Here is a 16,280-nt window from a genome sequence, read left to right as displayed (position 1 = left end):
AAAGTAGATGTGCACATTATAATTGACTAGTACTAACTCAGTTCATATGTATCATCAACTGATTGCCAATGGACCCACAAATAAAATGGTCAAACAGACATCGCGGCAAAATTTCAACAAACAAGATTCATCATAACTAATGATACATTGGTGCTGGGACGAAGAAAGCAGGTAAACTGAGCATGTGCCACGATGCAAGTACAGGAAACACTAAGGTGGAGTAGAACAGACATACTGACATAAGGTGCCCAAGAATTTCCATGCTTGATCAGGATGAAGGGCAAGAGAACAAGCCGCACAAGAGTATAAGACTTCTGTAGACAAGAATTGAACTATGAGCCACATAAAGCATTTTCCTGCTTCTCCCGTCTAACCTGGTCCTGCAGAGTACAATAATTGGTATTTAAGTCTTTCAAAACCAATTCTAAGATGGTGGTCGACAAATTAAAAATGAAATGATAAAAGAAAAACAGTAGATTGCCAATCTGATGGCAAGTTCTATCAAAATTTTCCAACTGCACGATGGGCCAAAAAGATAAAAAGGTAGCATAGCGATAATTCTTTTGGTAATGTACCCAGTATTCCTTTGGTCAGAGCTACTTATCTATGTCATTTTGTTTAATGCACTGAATTGATTGTTCATTCAGGAGAAATAGGACAGTATGATAGTCTTCTTTTCAATAAATGAACATCGCAGTCATTTAGGAGTTTTTCCTTCAAAGAGAACTGGAGAATAAATGCCTTGTTCTGTTCAAAGCATGAGCCCTGAAAACTTGACTCGAAATAAACAACTCCTATAAATGAAGTGAATTATCAACAAACCTCTAGGTGCGCCTTCATGTGGACCCATCTGTGGCCCAAACATCTGCATCACAGCTCTCAGAGCCTCTGCAGCCTGCTCGGGTCCTGTCAAGTTTATATGGACGCCATCATCCCTACGTACACCTGATTCACCATATTCCCCTTCATGTCCACTGGAAACTCGGTGTTCCTGATTTCCTTCATTGCCTGGGCCTGAGAAGGCAAAAGCGGGAGGAACTGCAGCATCGGTCGGGATAGAAACAGATGGAGTATGGTTATTTGAATTCCCTGTTTGACCCAATCCTTGACCACTCACATTGACATTTGTATGACCAAAAATGTCATTCAAATTTATATTTATCGAATGTTCAGGTGGCTGTTGACCAAGATCAGATCCACGATTGATCAAGTTGGCAAAGAACTCAGGAGTTGAAGAACTACCCGGTGGAAATAGATTGAAAGGAACACTGCTTGTCTGACCAGAAAACCTTGGGTGCGATCCTTGAGCTTGATGTGCATGTGTGTTCTAAACAACAATATGGATCAGTTAGCGATTTAGACCAAAGAACAAAATAAAAACACAGCATGTAATTAAAAAATAATCTACGAATCTACGAATATAGTAGACGTCCCAACTAGGAGCCTTTAACACGCAAGTCCTTTTGTACAAAAATGACAGTGCTGATTTGTAGGACACATCTCAAACCCCATTTAAAAAGCATAGGCAGTTTCTAGTGACAGTACCTGTTCTTCCGGCGGGACTCGTCGTTCGGCCAGTTTCTTTTTGGTGACCTAAGTTTATTGGACAGAGAGCAAAGTGATGAATAAAAAAATCTTAGTTTTCCATACACAGCTTCCTAATGAAAATAAATATAAGAACATAAAATCTCTACCTCGATATTCTGTCGGACATTTTCATTACTAGGATCAAGCTCAGAGGCTGCAAAAAGAGCAGAGTAGATTAACTATACACCCCATTCGCTATTGGATATCATAATCCTACAGAGCAGACTCATGCAGGAATTACAAATGGAACAGTTAATATGATCAAGCAGAAGAAAAAATCATTATAACTGAATATAGGAATCATCGAAAGAAATTTGATCATAAATCGGAGTTTACTGGTTTACACAGCGCTTAAAGTGTGCCACCATAAGAAAGCATGGTATGGATTTGGTTGTGGAACATGGTCAGGACTCAAGAGTCAACTGAATTAATGTTTGTTTAATTGGATTTGATGTCTGAAAAAGTACAGATGTCCAAATGTTAAGGAAGACAAACACAGTAGCATTAGTATAGTGTGGTGAGATGATTTACAATAGGATGTTCTGCACATAGGAGAAAAGAAGGAAGAAGGTTGCTTTTAGGTTGGATGCCGCTGTAAGCTAAAAGTAAATAAAAAGAAGTTCAATGTCTCAGTCCACAGTTCAAATAAAAGACCTATCCCAGCAAAATTAGGCAACACATGTAAACTGCACCTACTAGTTGTGGAAAAGGTTAAAAAGGGCCGCACGTCAACAGTTACCTTTCATGTATCCCTTGTATAAAGCATCTTGATAATTCCCCAGAGCGAAATAAGCAGATCCAAGTCGGCTATATGCTTTGCTGTAGTTAGGGTCAATTTCAATTGACTTCAGGCAGTCCTCAATAGCTTCATTGTTCATATTAATAAGGGTATAAGCAGCAGCCCTGGAAGTGGAATGTAGCTTTTCATGTTACATCAAAGTGGAAGCAGATAAATGGTGTTATGAATTAGCTATCAGGGTTGATAAAATCACTGCACGAAGACGAAAAAGTAAGGATCCCTTCAGTTGCCAGAAATGACAAGCTTCCAAAGGGCTTCTGGCCACCTCGTTCTTTCTATTTATTTCTCAAATATTGTGTTTCCTAAGCCTTCTATCACCTTCGGTGCTGAGTTTCAAGGAAGAACTGATAATAGATACTGAGACACCCCACCACATCACAGGTTATAACAACGCCAAAAAAGTAAGAATAGGAATGCAAGAATCTCGAAGCAATATGCATCTATACTAGTTCAGGCAGTTAAGTAAAGTAGACTATTATGAAAGGCTAAGGCATGTCCAGATCCTACCCCATATTACACTATTTCACACGAAACTGGAAAAAAATGATCTCAACTTTTCTGTTCTATTAATTCAACTCAGTATGAGATGCCATAATAAAAAATAACAAAACTACCAAGGCATACTTTACTTGCATGCCGCATGTTCACCAAAACAGCCATCAGAAGTTTCTCGGATTGGTTTGTACCTGTTACAATAGTAAATGGCATTTTTTCTGCTCAATGCAATGGCACAGGTGTACAGTTCTACCGCTTTAAGGTGTTGGTTTGATCTCATGAATTCGTTTCCTGATGAATAAATAATAAGCAGTCAGCTAATAGAATGAAGCACATCCACATTCATTTCTTAATGCATATAGAAGGCTTGAACTGTAATGTCATTGGCTTTTAAATTTACAAATTGAAGAAATGAAGATTGCAAAGTTGGAAGTTGCTAATTTCTACACAAAATAATGAATCACAAATAGAATGCAAATAATTACTCAAAATTAGACATGTGAAATGACCAAGGATCGTGGCCACATACCTCTTGATTTAAAGGAATCTGCAAGGTCTACTAAGCTTGCATTTTTCCTTCCTGACTTTTGCATCGCCTAAACAGAAACAAATCACAAGTCCATACTTAATCATAAAAATATGTCCAGAACAATCGAGGCGAGAAAAGGGGGAAATAGTTACAGCCCAACTAATAGTTTTCTAGCCAAGCAAAAAATAGCTCATTTACCAGTAATGCTTCAGTAAAGTATTGTGTTGCTTTTGAAAGTTGGCCAGGATCTTCAGCTCCAGCAGGTGATGTCTTAAAGAAATTGATTTCATCCAGTGCAGCATAAAATTTTGCAAATAGTTCATCTCCTGAATGATCTGACAAAAAAACAAAAATCAAGAAAGTTTCATGAGACGAGTAATTTCAATGGGTAATCTTCTTCTGGTGATAACACCATGGCCTTGCAAATGAAATCAAGATACACAAGCAGCAGAAAACTTTTACAAATACAAGAACAAACGATATTTGCAACTATATCAGTTATGCCATAGTCATACCTAAGTCAAAGGTATCTTCCACCTGGCTGTCACTCTGATCAGGAGAAGCAGAAATGTCGTATGAGAGGCTAATATATCTAAAAAATGTTATTAGGGAAAAGTAATAAAACTGCACGGATAAGCATATGATATATATAGGAACGTTATTGTCAATAAAGGAAAATGTTAATAAGCATGTTTTTTTTTGTATGGGACAATACGAAAAGGATGGTTGTTCAATAGAAACACAGATCATGTATCAAATGGTGAGAGAAGAGAGCATACATTTGATGTTGTACATTTATTTGAGTATTCTTCGATATTAGATGTACTCGCACTTCGAGACGGTTTATTTGATACAGATTGTGACACCAGACCAGCGCTTCGTTTGTCTCTTTCATTAGCTTCGAGAGAACTAAATAGTTCAAGTAACAGTCCTGGTTGTACCCCCTCGCCAGTGGCTGATGAATTGATACTAAAAATGGATTCCAAGCAATCCTTAGCAACTTCAAGAGCTTCAGGATCAGCCCCATGAGCTAGTTCAACTGCATCGCAAACATGAAATCATGCAGAGTGAACCTTAAGCAGCCATGTGCTTCTGTTGTGCTAAAAAGAACAGAAATCGTTGCTCGAAAAAAGGACAGAAATCGACCATTTTTCTTTCTACATATTTAAGTTCATTGAATTACTTATTTGTCTCTTGCAATTATGAGTCTACAACATCGTAAATTTATGTTACTATTAAACCTATCTCTTACAAAAATTTCATGAAGTTATTAATTCATTAGGTGGTTTCGTCTGGAGAGATGGAAACAAAAGTGACAATAACATATGCTGACTGTGGAGATAGCTCGTTCATTTTCATGTTGCTTGACACTGAGAAACATCACACACATATGAACCATCTATCTAATTGCACACCATTGTCTCTCCTTGGAAAGCCCCAATTTCCAAATTGAAATCGAAATTACCACTTGAAGCAATGAAATTTAGCAGGGGCAGGTGTCAAATCGTAAGGGAACCCTAGATTAAAATCAGTTTCGAATGGGGGCTTTGGTCTGAGGGTGAGCAAGGTAGGGTTTGATGATCCTACAGGGAACCTACCTTGAGTTTCTAGGAAATGAAACCAGTTGTACAAGTAGAACCGATCCCCAAGAAATTCACGTGATTTGTAGCACGCACGAGTAGAGAAGGCAAGCGATTTGACCCCTCTCAGGCTCCCACAACCACGTCAGTAGTCGATTCGATCACCCAGAGAAAGGAAGGGAACGAGCGCTACTGCAGACTAGCATACGGTGAAACGCGGATGGGGAATCGGGTCGAGGAGAAGGGAAGTGTGGGTGTCGAGTAAGAGAGAATACCGACCGGAGTTGAGGAAATCGAGGAAGGAGAGGACGATGCGGCGGGAGACGGGGGAGTCGGACCGGGTCATGTTCCCCATTCGTCCGCCCGGAGGTGGCGGCGGAGGTCAGTATGGATGGAACGGTGGTGGTGCGGGCGGTGGAGTAGACTAGACGACGACGGCGATGAGAGAAATTGAACAGTTGACTCCACTTGGTCCAGAGAGGGAATAAGTAGTCATTTGTGTAAGGGTCCTTTGTGCAAAAGCGCACCGGCCTATTCACCAATCTATTCTTGATTTCTCTGCTCCGCTCGCCGGCCGGCCGCCCTCCTCGCCGTCCGTCTACCTCGCCTCCCGCCGCTGAAATTGCTTTTGATTCAGGAGTGCGCAAAATTGCATGGTTGTCCAGACCTACAAGGCAGTGAGAGAAACTTGATGAGTGAATACATGTTATTTCGTGTCATTTTTCTGTATATAGTGTAGTAATTACTGGTACGAATAAATAAAGAAATGGACTGAATGAGTAAGTGTGTGTAAAATTATTTCAACATAATTTTGTCGATATGAAATAAATACGATAATGTAGTGGATGGAATTCGATGCTTTATATATTATAAAGTCTTAGTGTCACATATAGTAAATAGGACTTATATATCTTTTTGAGTCCTAAGATCCGGTAATATAGATATAGGAAATCTGAATTAAATATTTCTTATCTTATACTCTCATGTCATGCTATCTCACATTTACGAAGTATGATACGTATTTACATTTATTATTTCCAATAATAAATACTATTTAGTGGAGAAGATTACGTGGATATCAAATAAGCTGAAGACTACTAAGGAAGACAAAGCATCCTAGTTCACATTGCTCTTAGTCGATTGTCTGTGCTGTGTTCTAAATTTTTTTAAGAGTTTTTCTTTGTTTTTCCGTTGCTGTTTAAAACTCTGGTATTTATTTTAATAAAACTGTTCTAATTCGATATAGAGCTATTTAACATTGATGTTGTCATCGTATGCATGATAAAATTAATACTGATATATATGTGAAATATTACTGATTATTCTTTAAAAAATCGGACGTGACCAGCTCCAGATCCGAGCTTGTTCTGTCCGACTACGCCATGGGCGGCGGGCACGAAGCTTGGACCCACGGTGGCTGCCATGAGCTCCCCGGCATCCACGGCCATGGGCTTGGGCTTGGGAGACGGGGATGGGAAGGGAAGGTAAAGTCGATTCAGGGGAAGGAGGTAGCTGAGGATGGCGGTGGCCGACGACAGAGGCTAGCGATGATTGGCAGCAGATTTAGTGGCGGTCGGTGTCGAGGTCGCCAGCGCCGGGCGGGATCGATTTCGATGGCAGCGGGCACGGTCAAGGTTGCCTGCTGCGGGAGCAGTCATGGTCGCCAGCAACTTTAAGGATGGAGTTCATGTTCGTCTCGGTGTGGACTAGCAAGCCAACGAGCCAACAACGAGTTGGTTTCCGGCCGATTCAGAGGGTGCGGGCTCCGTATTCACGGACCTGCAGTTTAGTTGTCTCCAAATCCAGAAGGAATTGGACCTCATTTCCAATTCTAATTCTCTAGCCCAGACAAACAGCTGCATTGCTCAGTTCCAATTCCAATACCGAATACCCATGCCCAATTCCTGAAACCAAACGGTACCTCAAATATGGAATGGCAAGTACTATAATTGTTTCGGCAAGAGCACAGCTCAGGTCAACAAAGAGCAGCAATGTCTCCTCGTCGTCGCCTTCTTCTGAAAAACACAAAGAATAACAATGTCTAATGTCTATCGCCTTCCTCTGTTTCCCCTACTAGCCGTAGCCGTTGCCGGCGAAGCACCAAGCGCCGGGAAGTCATCGGATGAGAGGCTGAACGCGCCGCCGCTTGCGCTCACCTGTCCAGCTCTGACCGCAGCCTGGTACTGAAAAGCACCAGGGCCTTGCGCTGTCGTCGGCCCCTGTCTCACCACGGAAACCGCTTGCTGCTGCTGGGGTCGAGGTGTACTGCTCACCGGGCTGTCGTTGCTCGCCGGCGGCCGGACAGGAGCAGGATACGGCAGGGGCGCGAGGTTCTTCAGCTCCGGGTCGGGCCTGAACTTGAACGGCAGCTTGCTAGCGTCCATCTTCCGGAAGGTGATCGAGATCCTTTTGGCTGGAACGGCCGGCACGCAGTGCTTGGCGACGTCCGCGCCGTTGCCCTTGAGCACGAGGACAGACCCCACGGGGAGAGAGATGGACGCCGAGCCGGCGAACTCGCCGGGCCCCAGGACCCTGAGGTCCCTGCCGAAGAGGATGCTGCACTCGGCGAGGAAGGAGACGGTGCAGAAGGGCCGGAGGAAGTCGTGGTGGTCTATGTGGGGCGGGATGCAGTCGTCCACGTCGTAGATGTTGACGATGCAGCTGTCGGGAACCAACGACGGTGGCAGCACGCGCCACTCCACCAGCCGCCGGATCATCGCCGTGAGCAGCGGCGGCAGAGGGTCCACCTCCTCGTCGCGGATGATCCCCGGGGGGTTGCCGTTGCGGTCCGTCGCGTAGTTGTAGCAGCAGCCGAACTGGATCGTCGCCCGGCCCTTGCCGCGCATCCACTTCCGGGGCTCAGAGTACGTGCGCTCTGCAGTTGTGAAACAAATTCAGCATCCGCGTGCATGCAACACAACAGTGAGAACAGCAGCCAATTGACCAGGTTTTGATGTCCGAATGGGGTCAGGAATCAACCACAAAATCAAGAAAGTTGCCAGCTGTGGTCAAGCAACACAGACTCAAGAATAGGGATAAATGCAAAAACCCCCCCAAAAGTCACTTGGATTTTGACTTTCCCCCCCAAAAGTTGTTTTGTTGCAAAAAACCCCCCAAAGGTTTGATTTTGTTGCAAAAACACCCCTAAAAATTCAATTTTTTTTAAAACAAATCACAAAAAATTCTAAAAAAAACTAGAGACAATTATAAGACCTTTTGTGAAATTTGTTTTCAAAAATAATATCCTTTGCATCATATTTCATAGAGAGTAAGTTTGAAAAAAAAGAAAAACGTGCAACTCATTTATTAATTCGAGTTAAATGCATAGTTAATTATTTACTAATCCAAAAATCATGAAACAAAATTTTTTAGTCTTCTTACATGATCCTCTATCTTGTAAAAATACATGAAATCTTGAAATAGTTATTGTAACGTGCAGGATTCAGTAAATGGGTTGCAGATAGATTAATTCATAACTAATCCATAACACCCCCAAAATTAGTGAAACCACTTTTATTAGTTTACTTAAACAATTATTTGTGTAGGAAAAATAATGGTAGACATGACAAAGTTAAAATAACATGAGTTAATAAATGAGCTGCACATTTTTCTTTTTTTTCCAAACTTCCTCTCCATAAAATATGATGCAAAGGATATTATTTTTGAAAACAAATTTCACAGAAGGTCTTAGAATTGTCTCTAGTTTTTTTTAGAATTTTTTTAATGATTTTTTTATTTTTTTGAATTTTTAGTGGGTTTTTTCAACAAAGTCAAACTTTTGGGGGGCTTTTTGCAACAAAACAACTTTTGGGGGGGAAAGTCAAAATCCAAGTGACTTTTGGGGGGGTTTTTGCAGTTTGACTTTTTTATTTTTCACTAAACTACGAAAATAAGGTACTACTTCAGGTTTGATTCAAAATTTCTCAAGATTACTTTTCTTTCTGGTAATCCGTGGATTCAGTTCACGAAGGAATGTCCTTTAGAAAGAAGAAAGGTGCGATTTTTAATTAATAAAAGGAAAAGGAAGTTTTTTTATTTTATATAAGCAAGACGGCATAAGATTTTGAACAAGGGAAAAGAGCATCAAGGAAAGAAAGAAGCAACATCGATGCTTATAACAGCTTTGAAGTGATAAAATGAATTCCATCCTTGGAATTGTGTAACGAGGAAAGATTGAAAGGAAGGTCGATCTAGCTTGAGTAAGAAGAAGGCAACAGGCACAGGGTACCTCTGAGCAGGCCGCGGCGGCCTTTGTCCTGCAGGTCGTGGACGCAGTCGACGATTCGCTGCTGGTCGGCAGGGGAGAAGACGCCGGTGTGCAGCTCGAGGCCCTGGAGGATGTTGGTCATGCGTCCGTCGACGCGCTCCATGTGCGTGAAGTCTTTCTTCCGGCGCACCCTCTGCATCCCCTCGGCCGGTTGATTGGACATGGCGGCGGCGGCCATGTCGGTGCTCTGCAGATGGAGGAAAAGGGGATCTGACGACCGGGGGCTGGATTTGATGGTCCCACTATTACTTTATAGAGGACGAAGGTACGGCGGGCGGGGCAGTCGCGGACACGGCTTTGTGAATTGTGATCCGACTCGACTTGCTGTCCGTGGGTGCGAACGAGGGTGGTAATAGCGTCCACCCATCTGCGTCTAGCTAGGATAATATATACACGCATGTGCACTTTCGTGTATTAGAGGTTTTAAACTTTTCAATCTCTTCTAAAATACGTGTATATGTATGGTGTGAATACAGTGTGCATAGATTACATGTGTATATATATATGCCACCCACCTGTCACCCTTCCAATTAGCAACAAGGGTTACGGTGTCACGTGTGTCTCATGTAAAAGGTGTTGCCTAACTGAAGGGTAACAATTTTTCCTATTTAAGGGTGTGCATGCACTCTCCTTATCATAGTGATCATTTGCGCCTTTAGCAACATAAGTGAGAGTAGAGGAGATGGGAGGGAAGTGAAAACGGGGAAGTCATGTTAAAATCTATCTATGGTGAAGATAAATGTTCTAATTCTAATATTTTTTACAAACCAGCTAGTTAACCATTAAATATAGGTTTAGACATAGGTTATGCATCATATCTATGATTTTAAGAAACACTGGCTATTTGTTTTATTAGGTTTTTTTATTGTACATCTAGCACATATAGTTGTTGTAAGTAGGAGGAGGAACATCGTTTTCAGTGGAATTTTTAAGAAGACAGGGAGCCAAAATTTAGAGATGTGTGAAACTATTTTAGAAACGTCAAGCTCTCATGTTCCATCAGAAATAAGATAAGCGTGAAATGGCATGCGAGAGAAGAGGAAATATCTCTAATCCACGCGGTAGAACCCATATTATGTCATCGGCATTGCAATATTTATACCCATGTATCACAAACTTTATATTAATCATAGACGTTTACCTTGCGAATCAAATTGCTGGCTTCTACTCTCCTCATCCGGTTAATCCATTTTTTAAAATATCTTTGGAATGAATTCACAACGGTTTAAAAAAAAATGAAATTTTTATTTCATAATTGTTCGTATTTTATACATGTCGTCCTTCTAATTGGTGACAGAAGTATAGATTTGTAAAATTTCAAAACAGATATATATATTTATAATTTTTTGATTTAAAAATATATAAATAAATAAGTGTATGGATGGAGCGGTAGAGTCGAATGAACACGCGCGCGCATCAAGCCCTGCGTGCAGAGGCACTAATGATGATCAACGGCTCTAATGCTACGTCGCCCAAATGAATGTAACACGTGCCGCCTCCGAATACTATCTGCTTCTGTTTATCGCAAAAGCAGAGGAACAAATGGCTCCAACTGTAGGCGTGTGCAGTCATTTGTTGTTAAATTAAATCAAATCTGGCGATGAACTGTGTCTGAATCATACTAGTAAGCACTATCTGCAAGTGAAATCTGAAAACGAACATCTGAATGTCTCCTGTCCTGGTTCAGCTCTGGTGCACATTGCTCTCTGTCCCTGCGCATGCAGATTCTTTTGCATTGCTTCGATCTATCGACATCTCTGTCCTTACTCCACAATGTGTCAAGGCATATTTTGTGCAGATCGACCCACCACTTCCTCTTTGACAAGACAAGAGGCAGTGGCAGACTGGGAGTGCTCTAGTTAACCAGAGGACAAGTTGTTACTGCATATAGATATAGTACAACACATCAATCTTAAGAAGTGCCTGCGTACCACTCGTAATCGAGCAGTTGTAGTAATCAAGACTAGAACTACTCAAATGAATGAACACCATCCATTGTGGGAGTAGTTACCTAAGAGAAGAAGAAAGCTACAAGACAAAGGGATGGGAAGAGCAATTGATTGATTAAGCCTTGTACACGACGACAAAACAGGGCAGGATGGCCCTGGGGTTGAACACCTGCAGCACCTCCAGGTTCGAGTACACCCCCGCCGACCCCGCCACCGACTCGTACTCATACTCATCTGAGGACGCCGCCGCCTCCTCCTGCGGCCGCTTCACCCGCCCCGCGATGACCCGGCACACCAGCATCGCCCTGCGCTCGTCGGGGGCGCCCTCCGCGACGGCGTCGTGCGCACGCCCGCTCGTCGCCATCGTTTTAATGCCATTATCGCCTGCAAGATTCTTGAATCCGTCGCGGATGATGCCGCAGGCGACGCACCCGGTGGAGGCGGCGTCGCAGAGGTGCGTGGCACCGTGGAGGCCGAGGGAGCAGGCGAGGGTGGCACAGTGGAATCGCAATAGCTCGTTGCCGTCGGCGGTGCAGCGCGGGTGCTTCTTGGCGCCGCCAGCTTTCGCCTTGACGGCGTCGCGGTACTCCTCGAAGCGGGCGAGGGTCCTGGGCGTGTTGTGCACCTTGAGGATGCGGTCGATCTTGCACACGGGGCTCTGCTTCTTCAGCCAGCTCGACTGGAAGATGATCTCGATGATGTTCCGGCTCGTGTCCTCCGCCCCCAGCTCCGACACTGTTTCGTGCATACAGCCATGGTCAAGCAAAATAAACAAAAAACAGAATGATAAAAGGAACGATCTTCTCAGAAATATAGAAATGCCACAATACTGTTGCAATCCCTTTCATGCATGCTTTCTACAGCAGCAGTGATAGTAATATACTTACAGTATAATACTAGCTAGTAGCACTAGAAAGCATCAAAAGCAGAAAGAATAAAGCGCAACTCCCACTTTCACACAGCAGTAGAACCAGATCACCTTTAGCATGCACCAACCCAAGTACTGACTGTACTACCTAGCCATAACCTCGTCCAATCTATAGCTAAACTGAACACTGACTCTAGCAAGTAATCTGAACCTTAGTATATGTTTGTTTCAGCTGAATTCTGAAAAATAGTTTATAGATATTGGATGATAAAAAGCTTTTAATTGAGAAAAAAATTTAGATTGTGAATTTAAATTTTTTTAATAAACTTTCACAATTTATAAAAAACTGAAGAAAACCAATTTCTTATATTCCCACAATCCAACAAACGAATTATAAAAAACTATAATAAAAACTGTCTGTTTATTTTAATTTCAAATTTAGCATCCCTTAGTTGCATTGGTAGCTAAAGAATTATGGCAAACTAAACAAATCTTGTTGCCTGATTGACTGCTAATTAATTGGAGAGTAGCTAGCTAGGCAATAACCTGCATGCCTGATAGACTGATGGAGCTGGAGGCTCTCCTGCCTGACGAAGATCTCGCCGCAGTCGGGGCAGGGGCAGATGGTGGCCCTCATGGAGGAGCTGTCCCTGAACACGCCGCTGATGGGGTCCACCACCATGTGGCACTCGTAGCACCCCGACAGCCTCCGCAGTTGCATTCCAGCCCTGAACGACCCGCCTCCCGTGGAGGAGGAGGACGACGACAGCGACGACCCAGTCCCGCCCTGCCGCAGCTTGGCATTGACCTCGCTCAGGGGCTTCTTCACGCACCGCTCGCTGCTGCTGCCGCTCACCGACGCGCGCCGCTTGCAGGGCTCGGCCACCGCCGCTGCGGCAGCAGCCTCCTGATCCGGCGGCCTCTGCTGCATCACCCTGTGGCTGCTGGGGTTGTCCTTGACCTTGCAGATGGACGCGGAACAGCCGAGCTTTTTGCCCCGGCTCCTGCTGCTGCTGTCCGTGGCCGACGCATGCTGGTGGCCATGGCTGTTTCTGCAGGAGAAGAGGCTCTTGAGCGCTAACCTGTAGGAAGGGCTCTCCGGCTCCGTGCAGTGGCTGCTCTGCTTCCTGCAGCTGCTGCTGCCCTTCTCCTTCTCCGGCCTCGTAGTTAGCTTCGTCTTCATGGCAGCGGAGGTGGGGGTGGTCTTCTTGGCGTCCCTTGCAGCTGCTGATCTGCCTGGTTCCACCATATTCTGAAGCTAGCTAGCTCGATCTTGGCCTCTAGTTTTTCTTTGGCTTCTTGTTTGGGTTGAGGGTGCTTAAGAGCAGGTATGAATATGATGATAACATATCATGGGGTATGCATGTTTGAATGAATGACGCTTCTCTTTCTCTCCCGAGTCTATCTAAAGAAGGCTGCTTGCTGCTTTATGCTTTTGGGGAAGGAAACTGCAAGGTGAGCTTAATTATACTAGCTCCTCCACAGCTAATTAATTCAGCGGATTAACGACAACTAACACGGGGGCTTAATAATCCAGCATGGCATAATAATGATGTTCTAGATCATACCCTGCCTTGAGGTGTCCAGTTTAGGTAAATATATATATAGACCTGGAGTCCCAGGTACTATTGTGTGTGCTGGCACTTGCATTGGTGCTGATGCTACCTACATTGTTTACTCTAGATTCGCCTCATCTCACAAGTAACTCTAGATATTCAAACAGCATGAGAATGAAACTCGATGTTCAAAATTAGCAGGGCGAGGCTGTTGAAAATTTGAACTTAGGTACAGGACATTCGGAACATATATCTCTGGGATGCCTTTCCCGTTTAGTTGAGCCGTCAAATTAGCTCCAGTACAACTGCCTACGAGGAGCAAATGCTCAGAAAGGCAGGCTTGCACACGGACGTTGTTTACGGACCTGAGTGAACGGATATGCCTGAACTAATGTTCCAAGATCTCCAAGAAGAACATGTATCCTCATGACGAATAGTAGCGCTAATGGCTCCATATAGCGTCCGTACCAGCAAGGCAATATCTGAGAGGCAGCACAATTTTTTTTGTTTGATTGTATCATCGTCGACAGATTCAGCGAGCGTTTCAATCCAGCGTAAAACCCAGAGGTCAGATCCTTCATTTGTCTCAATCTCTCATTTGTCTTCTCTTCCATCAACCACGTATGGGATTACTCAAGGCTACTATATATATACAAAGTAACTGCGCTATATATTCCCTCTGATCACTTCCAGTTCATCTTAAACGTTTTTACCACGATTAGTGCCTCTCACTGTGTGTAAATTCGGTGCACTGCGGACAAAACTAAGGCGGCCAGAGCGGTTAAATTTAGCACTATCGATGCAACAAGACGTACAGCGACGCCGGCAACACGATTCGCATTGGAGGGCAGGGCACGCCGGCAGATTTCTTGGCTGTTGCAGCTGGGAGAAGCATGCATGATTATCTCATGTCCACTCGGCCACCTGATTCTGCACTGCGGTAGTGGCCATGGCAGGGCAGCGACAGTTGCAGCGTGAGTGATGTCTATGGATCTGCAGAGAGAGAGAGAGAGAGAGAGAGAGAGAGAGAGAGAGAGATGGTCTGAATTGCAGGTATGGGCACGGGCAGTGTGCGCGCGCCATTGTGTTGGTGCGCTGCGTCCTTGATGATTTCCACGGCAAGGAAAGGACAGGGAGGGAGGTTTCTTGGGTTGGGGTCTCTCACTCTCTGTAGAACGAAAGAAAGGCTGGAAAAGAGGGAACCCATCCCATGGTCCTGTGAACGAAAAAGGCTAGCTCATGCGCCTCAAGGCACTCACGGTCAGTTACACTTGCTGACTTGCAAGCTCATCACTCGGTCGCTCATGCCTGCCGGGACAGCAGAGGAGAGGAGGCATCAAAGCCATCCGCAACCAACGGAATAAAGAATAAAGGAGATGAGGAGGCACGCCTTTGCATTTTGTGCGAGCCACGACTAATTTTTACAACCTGCTGTTTGCTACCGGTTATTTCAAGATGCTTCTTCTTTAATTTGTGTGTCCCAGAGGCTAGATGGAGCAGTAGAATCCTTTGTTCATAGGTTACTGTATATGCTTCTTTTGGTTGCGAAGTTTCCTGCAAAAGCTGCGTAAATTCCCCTTTTCTTTCGTTACCCCATAGGACTCTCCAGTTAAAAAACTTCACCCATCTTTTTTTTTAAATGAAAACTGAACCTATCTTGTTTGTACTACTACTGTACTTCCTCCAAAAATATTAGACGTACTTTATTTTGAAAAAATCAAACTTTATATATTTTGATTAGTATTTAATCAAATTATAAGCATTTCTAGTGTATAAAAATTATATAACTAGATTCATAATTTAAAATAATTTCACACCATATAGGTTTTGTAGCTACAAATTATATTTGTGAGAAAATCTTAATCAAAATTCAACTTCAAAAACCGAGTCCAAAAGAAATACTCCATCCGTCTCAAAATCGATGGTATTTTAGAGTTGAGCACAAGTATTACAATGAATGATAAAATGATCATCTTATCATCTTTTAATACAATTTATTGTGTGAAAAATGAGATTTGTATTGGGAAGAAAATTACTTAATGAAGGAGTAAGATTGAAAATTTTAAATTAAAGTTAACTCGAAATCGTAAAACGTCATCTATTTTGAATATATAGAAAAAGCCAAAACATCATCTATTTTTAGACGGAGAGAGTAATCCGGAACAAAGCGGCACTCCAATCCGTTGTGAATTTCAGTGCATCGGCATCGAACAGGAGGAAGCATGCACGAGGCCGCTGCCGCTCTCAAAAGAAACAAAGCATAACTCGATTACGCAATCTACATTATACTACTGCTAATGGTATGTTCAAATCATGCATGTCGCCACTATAATTTGCTAATCGATAGAGACGACGCTGATTCCGAGGATTCTTGCTGCAGCCGAGACGCTGCGACGGATGCTGCATGCGCCCTAACATTACCACAGCTAATTGTACGCCTGCGTCCTAATCTTACTTATCTTAATCCTAATTGCAGTGCTACCACTGATGCAGGCAGTAAAGAAGGATGAACAAGGAACGGCATGGAGTCATGTTCACTGTGAGCGAGAGCGAGTGGCACGTGGCGGGAAGCAATACAGTCCATTCCATCTGGATGCATGTGGGCTGCTCCGGTTCGGATCATGATCATGGCCATGGTCACTCTAGCTCA

The 16,280-nt window shown here is 43.4% G+C and overlaps 3 protein-coding genes across 5 annotated transcripts; all 3 read right to left on the bottom strand.

The window, feature by feature from the left end:
* Window positions 1-27: 27 nt before the first annotated feature.
* On the bottom strand, window positions 28-5,616 carry LOC133887887 (uncharacterized). 3 transcript variants are annotated; one of them, XM_062327900.1, is made up of 11 exons: window positions 5,270-5,616; window positions 4,190-4,449; window positions 3,926-4,002; window positions 3,609-3,745; window positions 3,411-3,477; window positions 3,073-3,172; window positions 2,327-2,490; window positions 1,695-1,741; window positions 1,546-1,593; window positions 823-1,327; window positions 28-380 (listed from the first exon to the last, which is right to left on the bottom strand). In XM_062327900.1, the coding sequence occupies exons 2-11, from the start codon at window positions 4,435-4,437 to the stop codon at window positions 370-372; spliced, it is 1,404 nt and encodes a 467-aa protein (XP_062183884.1). In that variant the 5' UTR covers window positions 4,438-4,449; window positions 5,270-5,616; the 3' UTR covers window positions 28-369. The 3 variants fall into 3 exon arrangements, with proteins under 3 accessions (XP_062183884.1, XP_062183883.1, XP_062183886.1); XM_062327899.1 differs by having other exon boundaries at window positions 3,926-3,959; window positions 5,270-5,611; XM_062327902.1 differs by lacking the exon at window positions 5,270-5,616 and adding an exon at window positions 5,009-5,224.
* Window positions 5,617-6,895: 1,279 nt separating this feature from the next.
* On the bottom strand, window positions 6,896-9,602 carry LOC133889326 (RNA demethylase ALKBH9B-like). The gene is made up of 2 exons (XM_062329845.1): window positions 9,219-9,602; window positions 6,896-7,865 (listed from the first exon to the last, which is right to left on the bottom strand). The coding sequence occupies exons 1-2, from the start codon at window positions 9,433-9,435 to the stop codon at window positions 7,039-7,041; spliced, it is 1,044 nt and encodes a 347-aa protein (XP_062185829.1). The 5' UTR covers window positions 9,436-9,602; the 3' UTR covers window positions 6,896-7,038.
* Window positions 9,603-11,146: 1,544 nt separating this feature from the next.
* LOC133887979 (uncharacterized) lies at window positions 11,147-13,638 on the bottom strand. The gene is made up of 2 exons (XM_062328037.1): window positions 12,621-13,638; window positions 11,147-11,941 (listed from the first exon to the last, which is right to left on the bottom strand). Exons 1-2 carry the CDS (start codon window positions 13,321-13,323, stop codon window positions 11,322-11,324), a joined length of 1,323 nt encoding a protein of 440 aa, XP_062184021.1. The 5' UTR covers window positions 13,324-13,638; the 3' UTR covers window positions 11,147-11,321.
* Window positions 13,639-16,280: the final 2,642 nt, after the last annotated feature.

Source organism: Phragmites australis, chromosome 13 (assembly GCF_958298935.1).
Source record: "Phragmites australis chromosome 13, lpPhrAust1.1, whole genome shotgun sequence".
NCBI classification, from domain to species: Eukaryota; Viridiplantae; Streptophyta; class Magnoliopsida; order Poales; family Poaceae; genus Phragmites; species Phragmites australis.
Note: the sequence above shows the minus strand (reverse complement) of the source record. Positions and strands in the feature narration are given on the sequence as shown.

Bases quoted from the DNA above. Each gene is read 5' to 3' on its own strand.
- LOC133887979 (XM_062328037.1), bottom strand. From the start codon at position 13,323: ATGGTGGAACCAGGCAGATCAGCAGCTGCAAGGGACGCCAAGAAGACC. The intron at 11,942-12,620 runs GTTATTGCCTAG...TGCACGAAACAG, and splicing joins TCAGTCTATCAGGCATGCAG to TGTCGGAGCTGGGGGCGGAG.
- LOC133887887 (XM_062327899.1), bottom strand. From the start codon at position 5,345: ATGGGGAACATGACCCGGTCCGACTCCCCCGTCTCCCGCCGCATCGTC. The intron at 2,491-3,072 runs GTACAAACCAAT...TTCCACTTCCAG, and splicing joins GCCATTTACTATTGTAACAG to GGCTGCTGCTTATACCCTTA. The intron at 1,328-1,545 runs GTACTGTCACTA...ATTGTTGTTTAG, and splicing joins GAGTCCCGCCGGAAGAACAG to AACACACATGCACATCAAGC.
- LOC133889326 (XM_062329845.1), bottom strand. From the start codon at position 9,435: ATGGCCGCCGCCGCCATGTCCAATCAACCGGCCGAGGGGATGCAGAGG. The intron at 7,866-9,218 runs GTACCCTGTGCC...TCACAACTGCAG, and splicing joins CCGCCGCGGCCTGCTCAGAG to AGCGCACGTACTCTGAGCCC.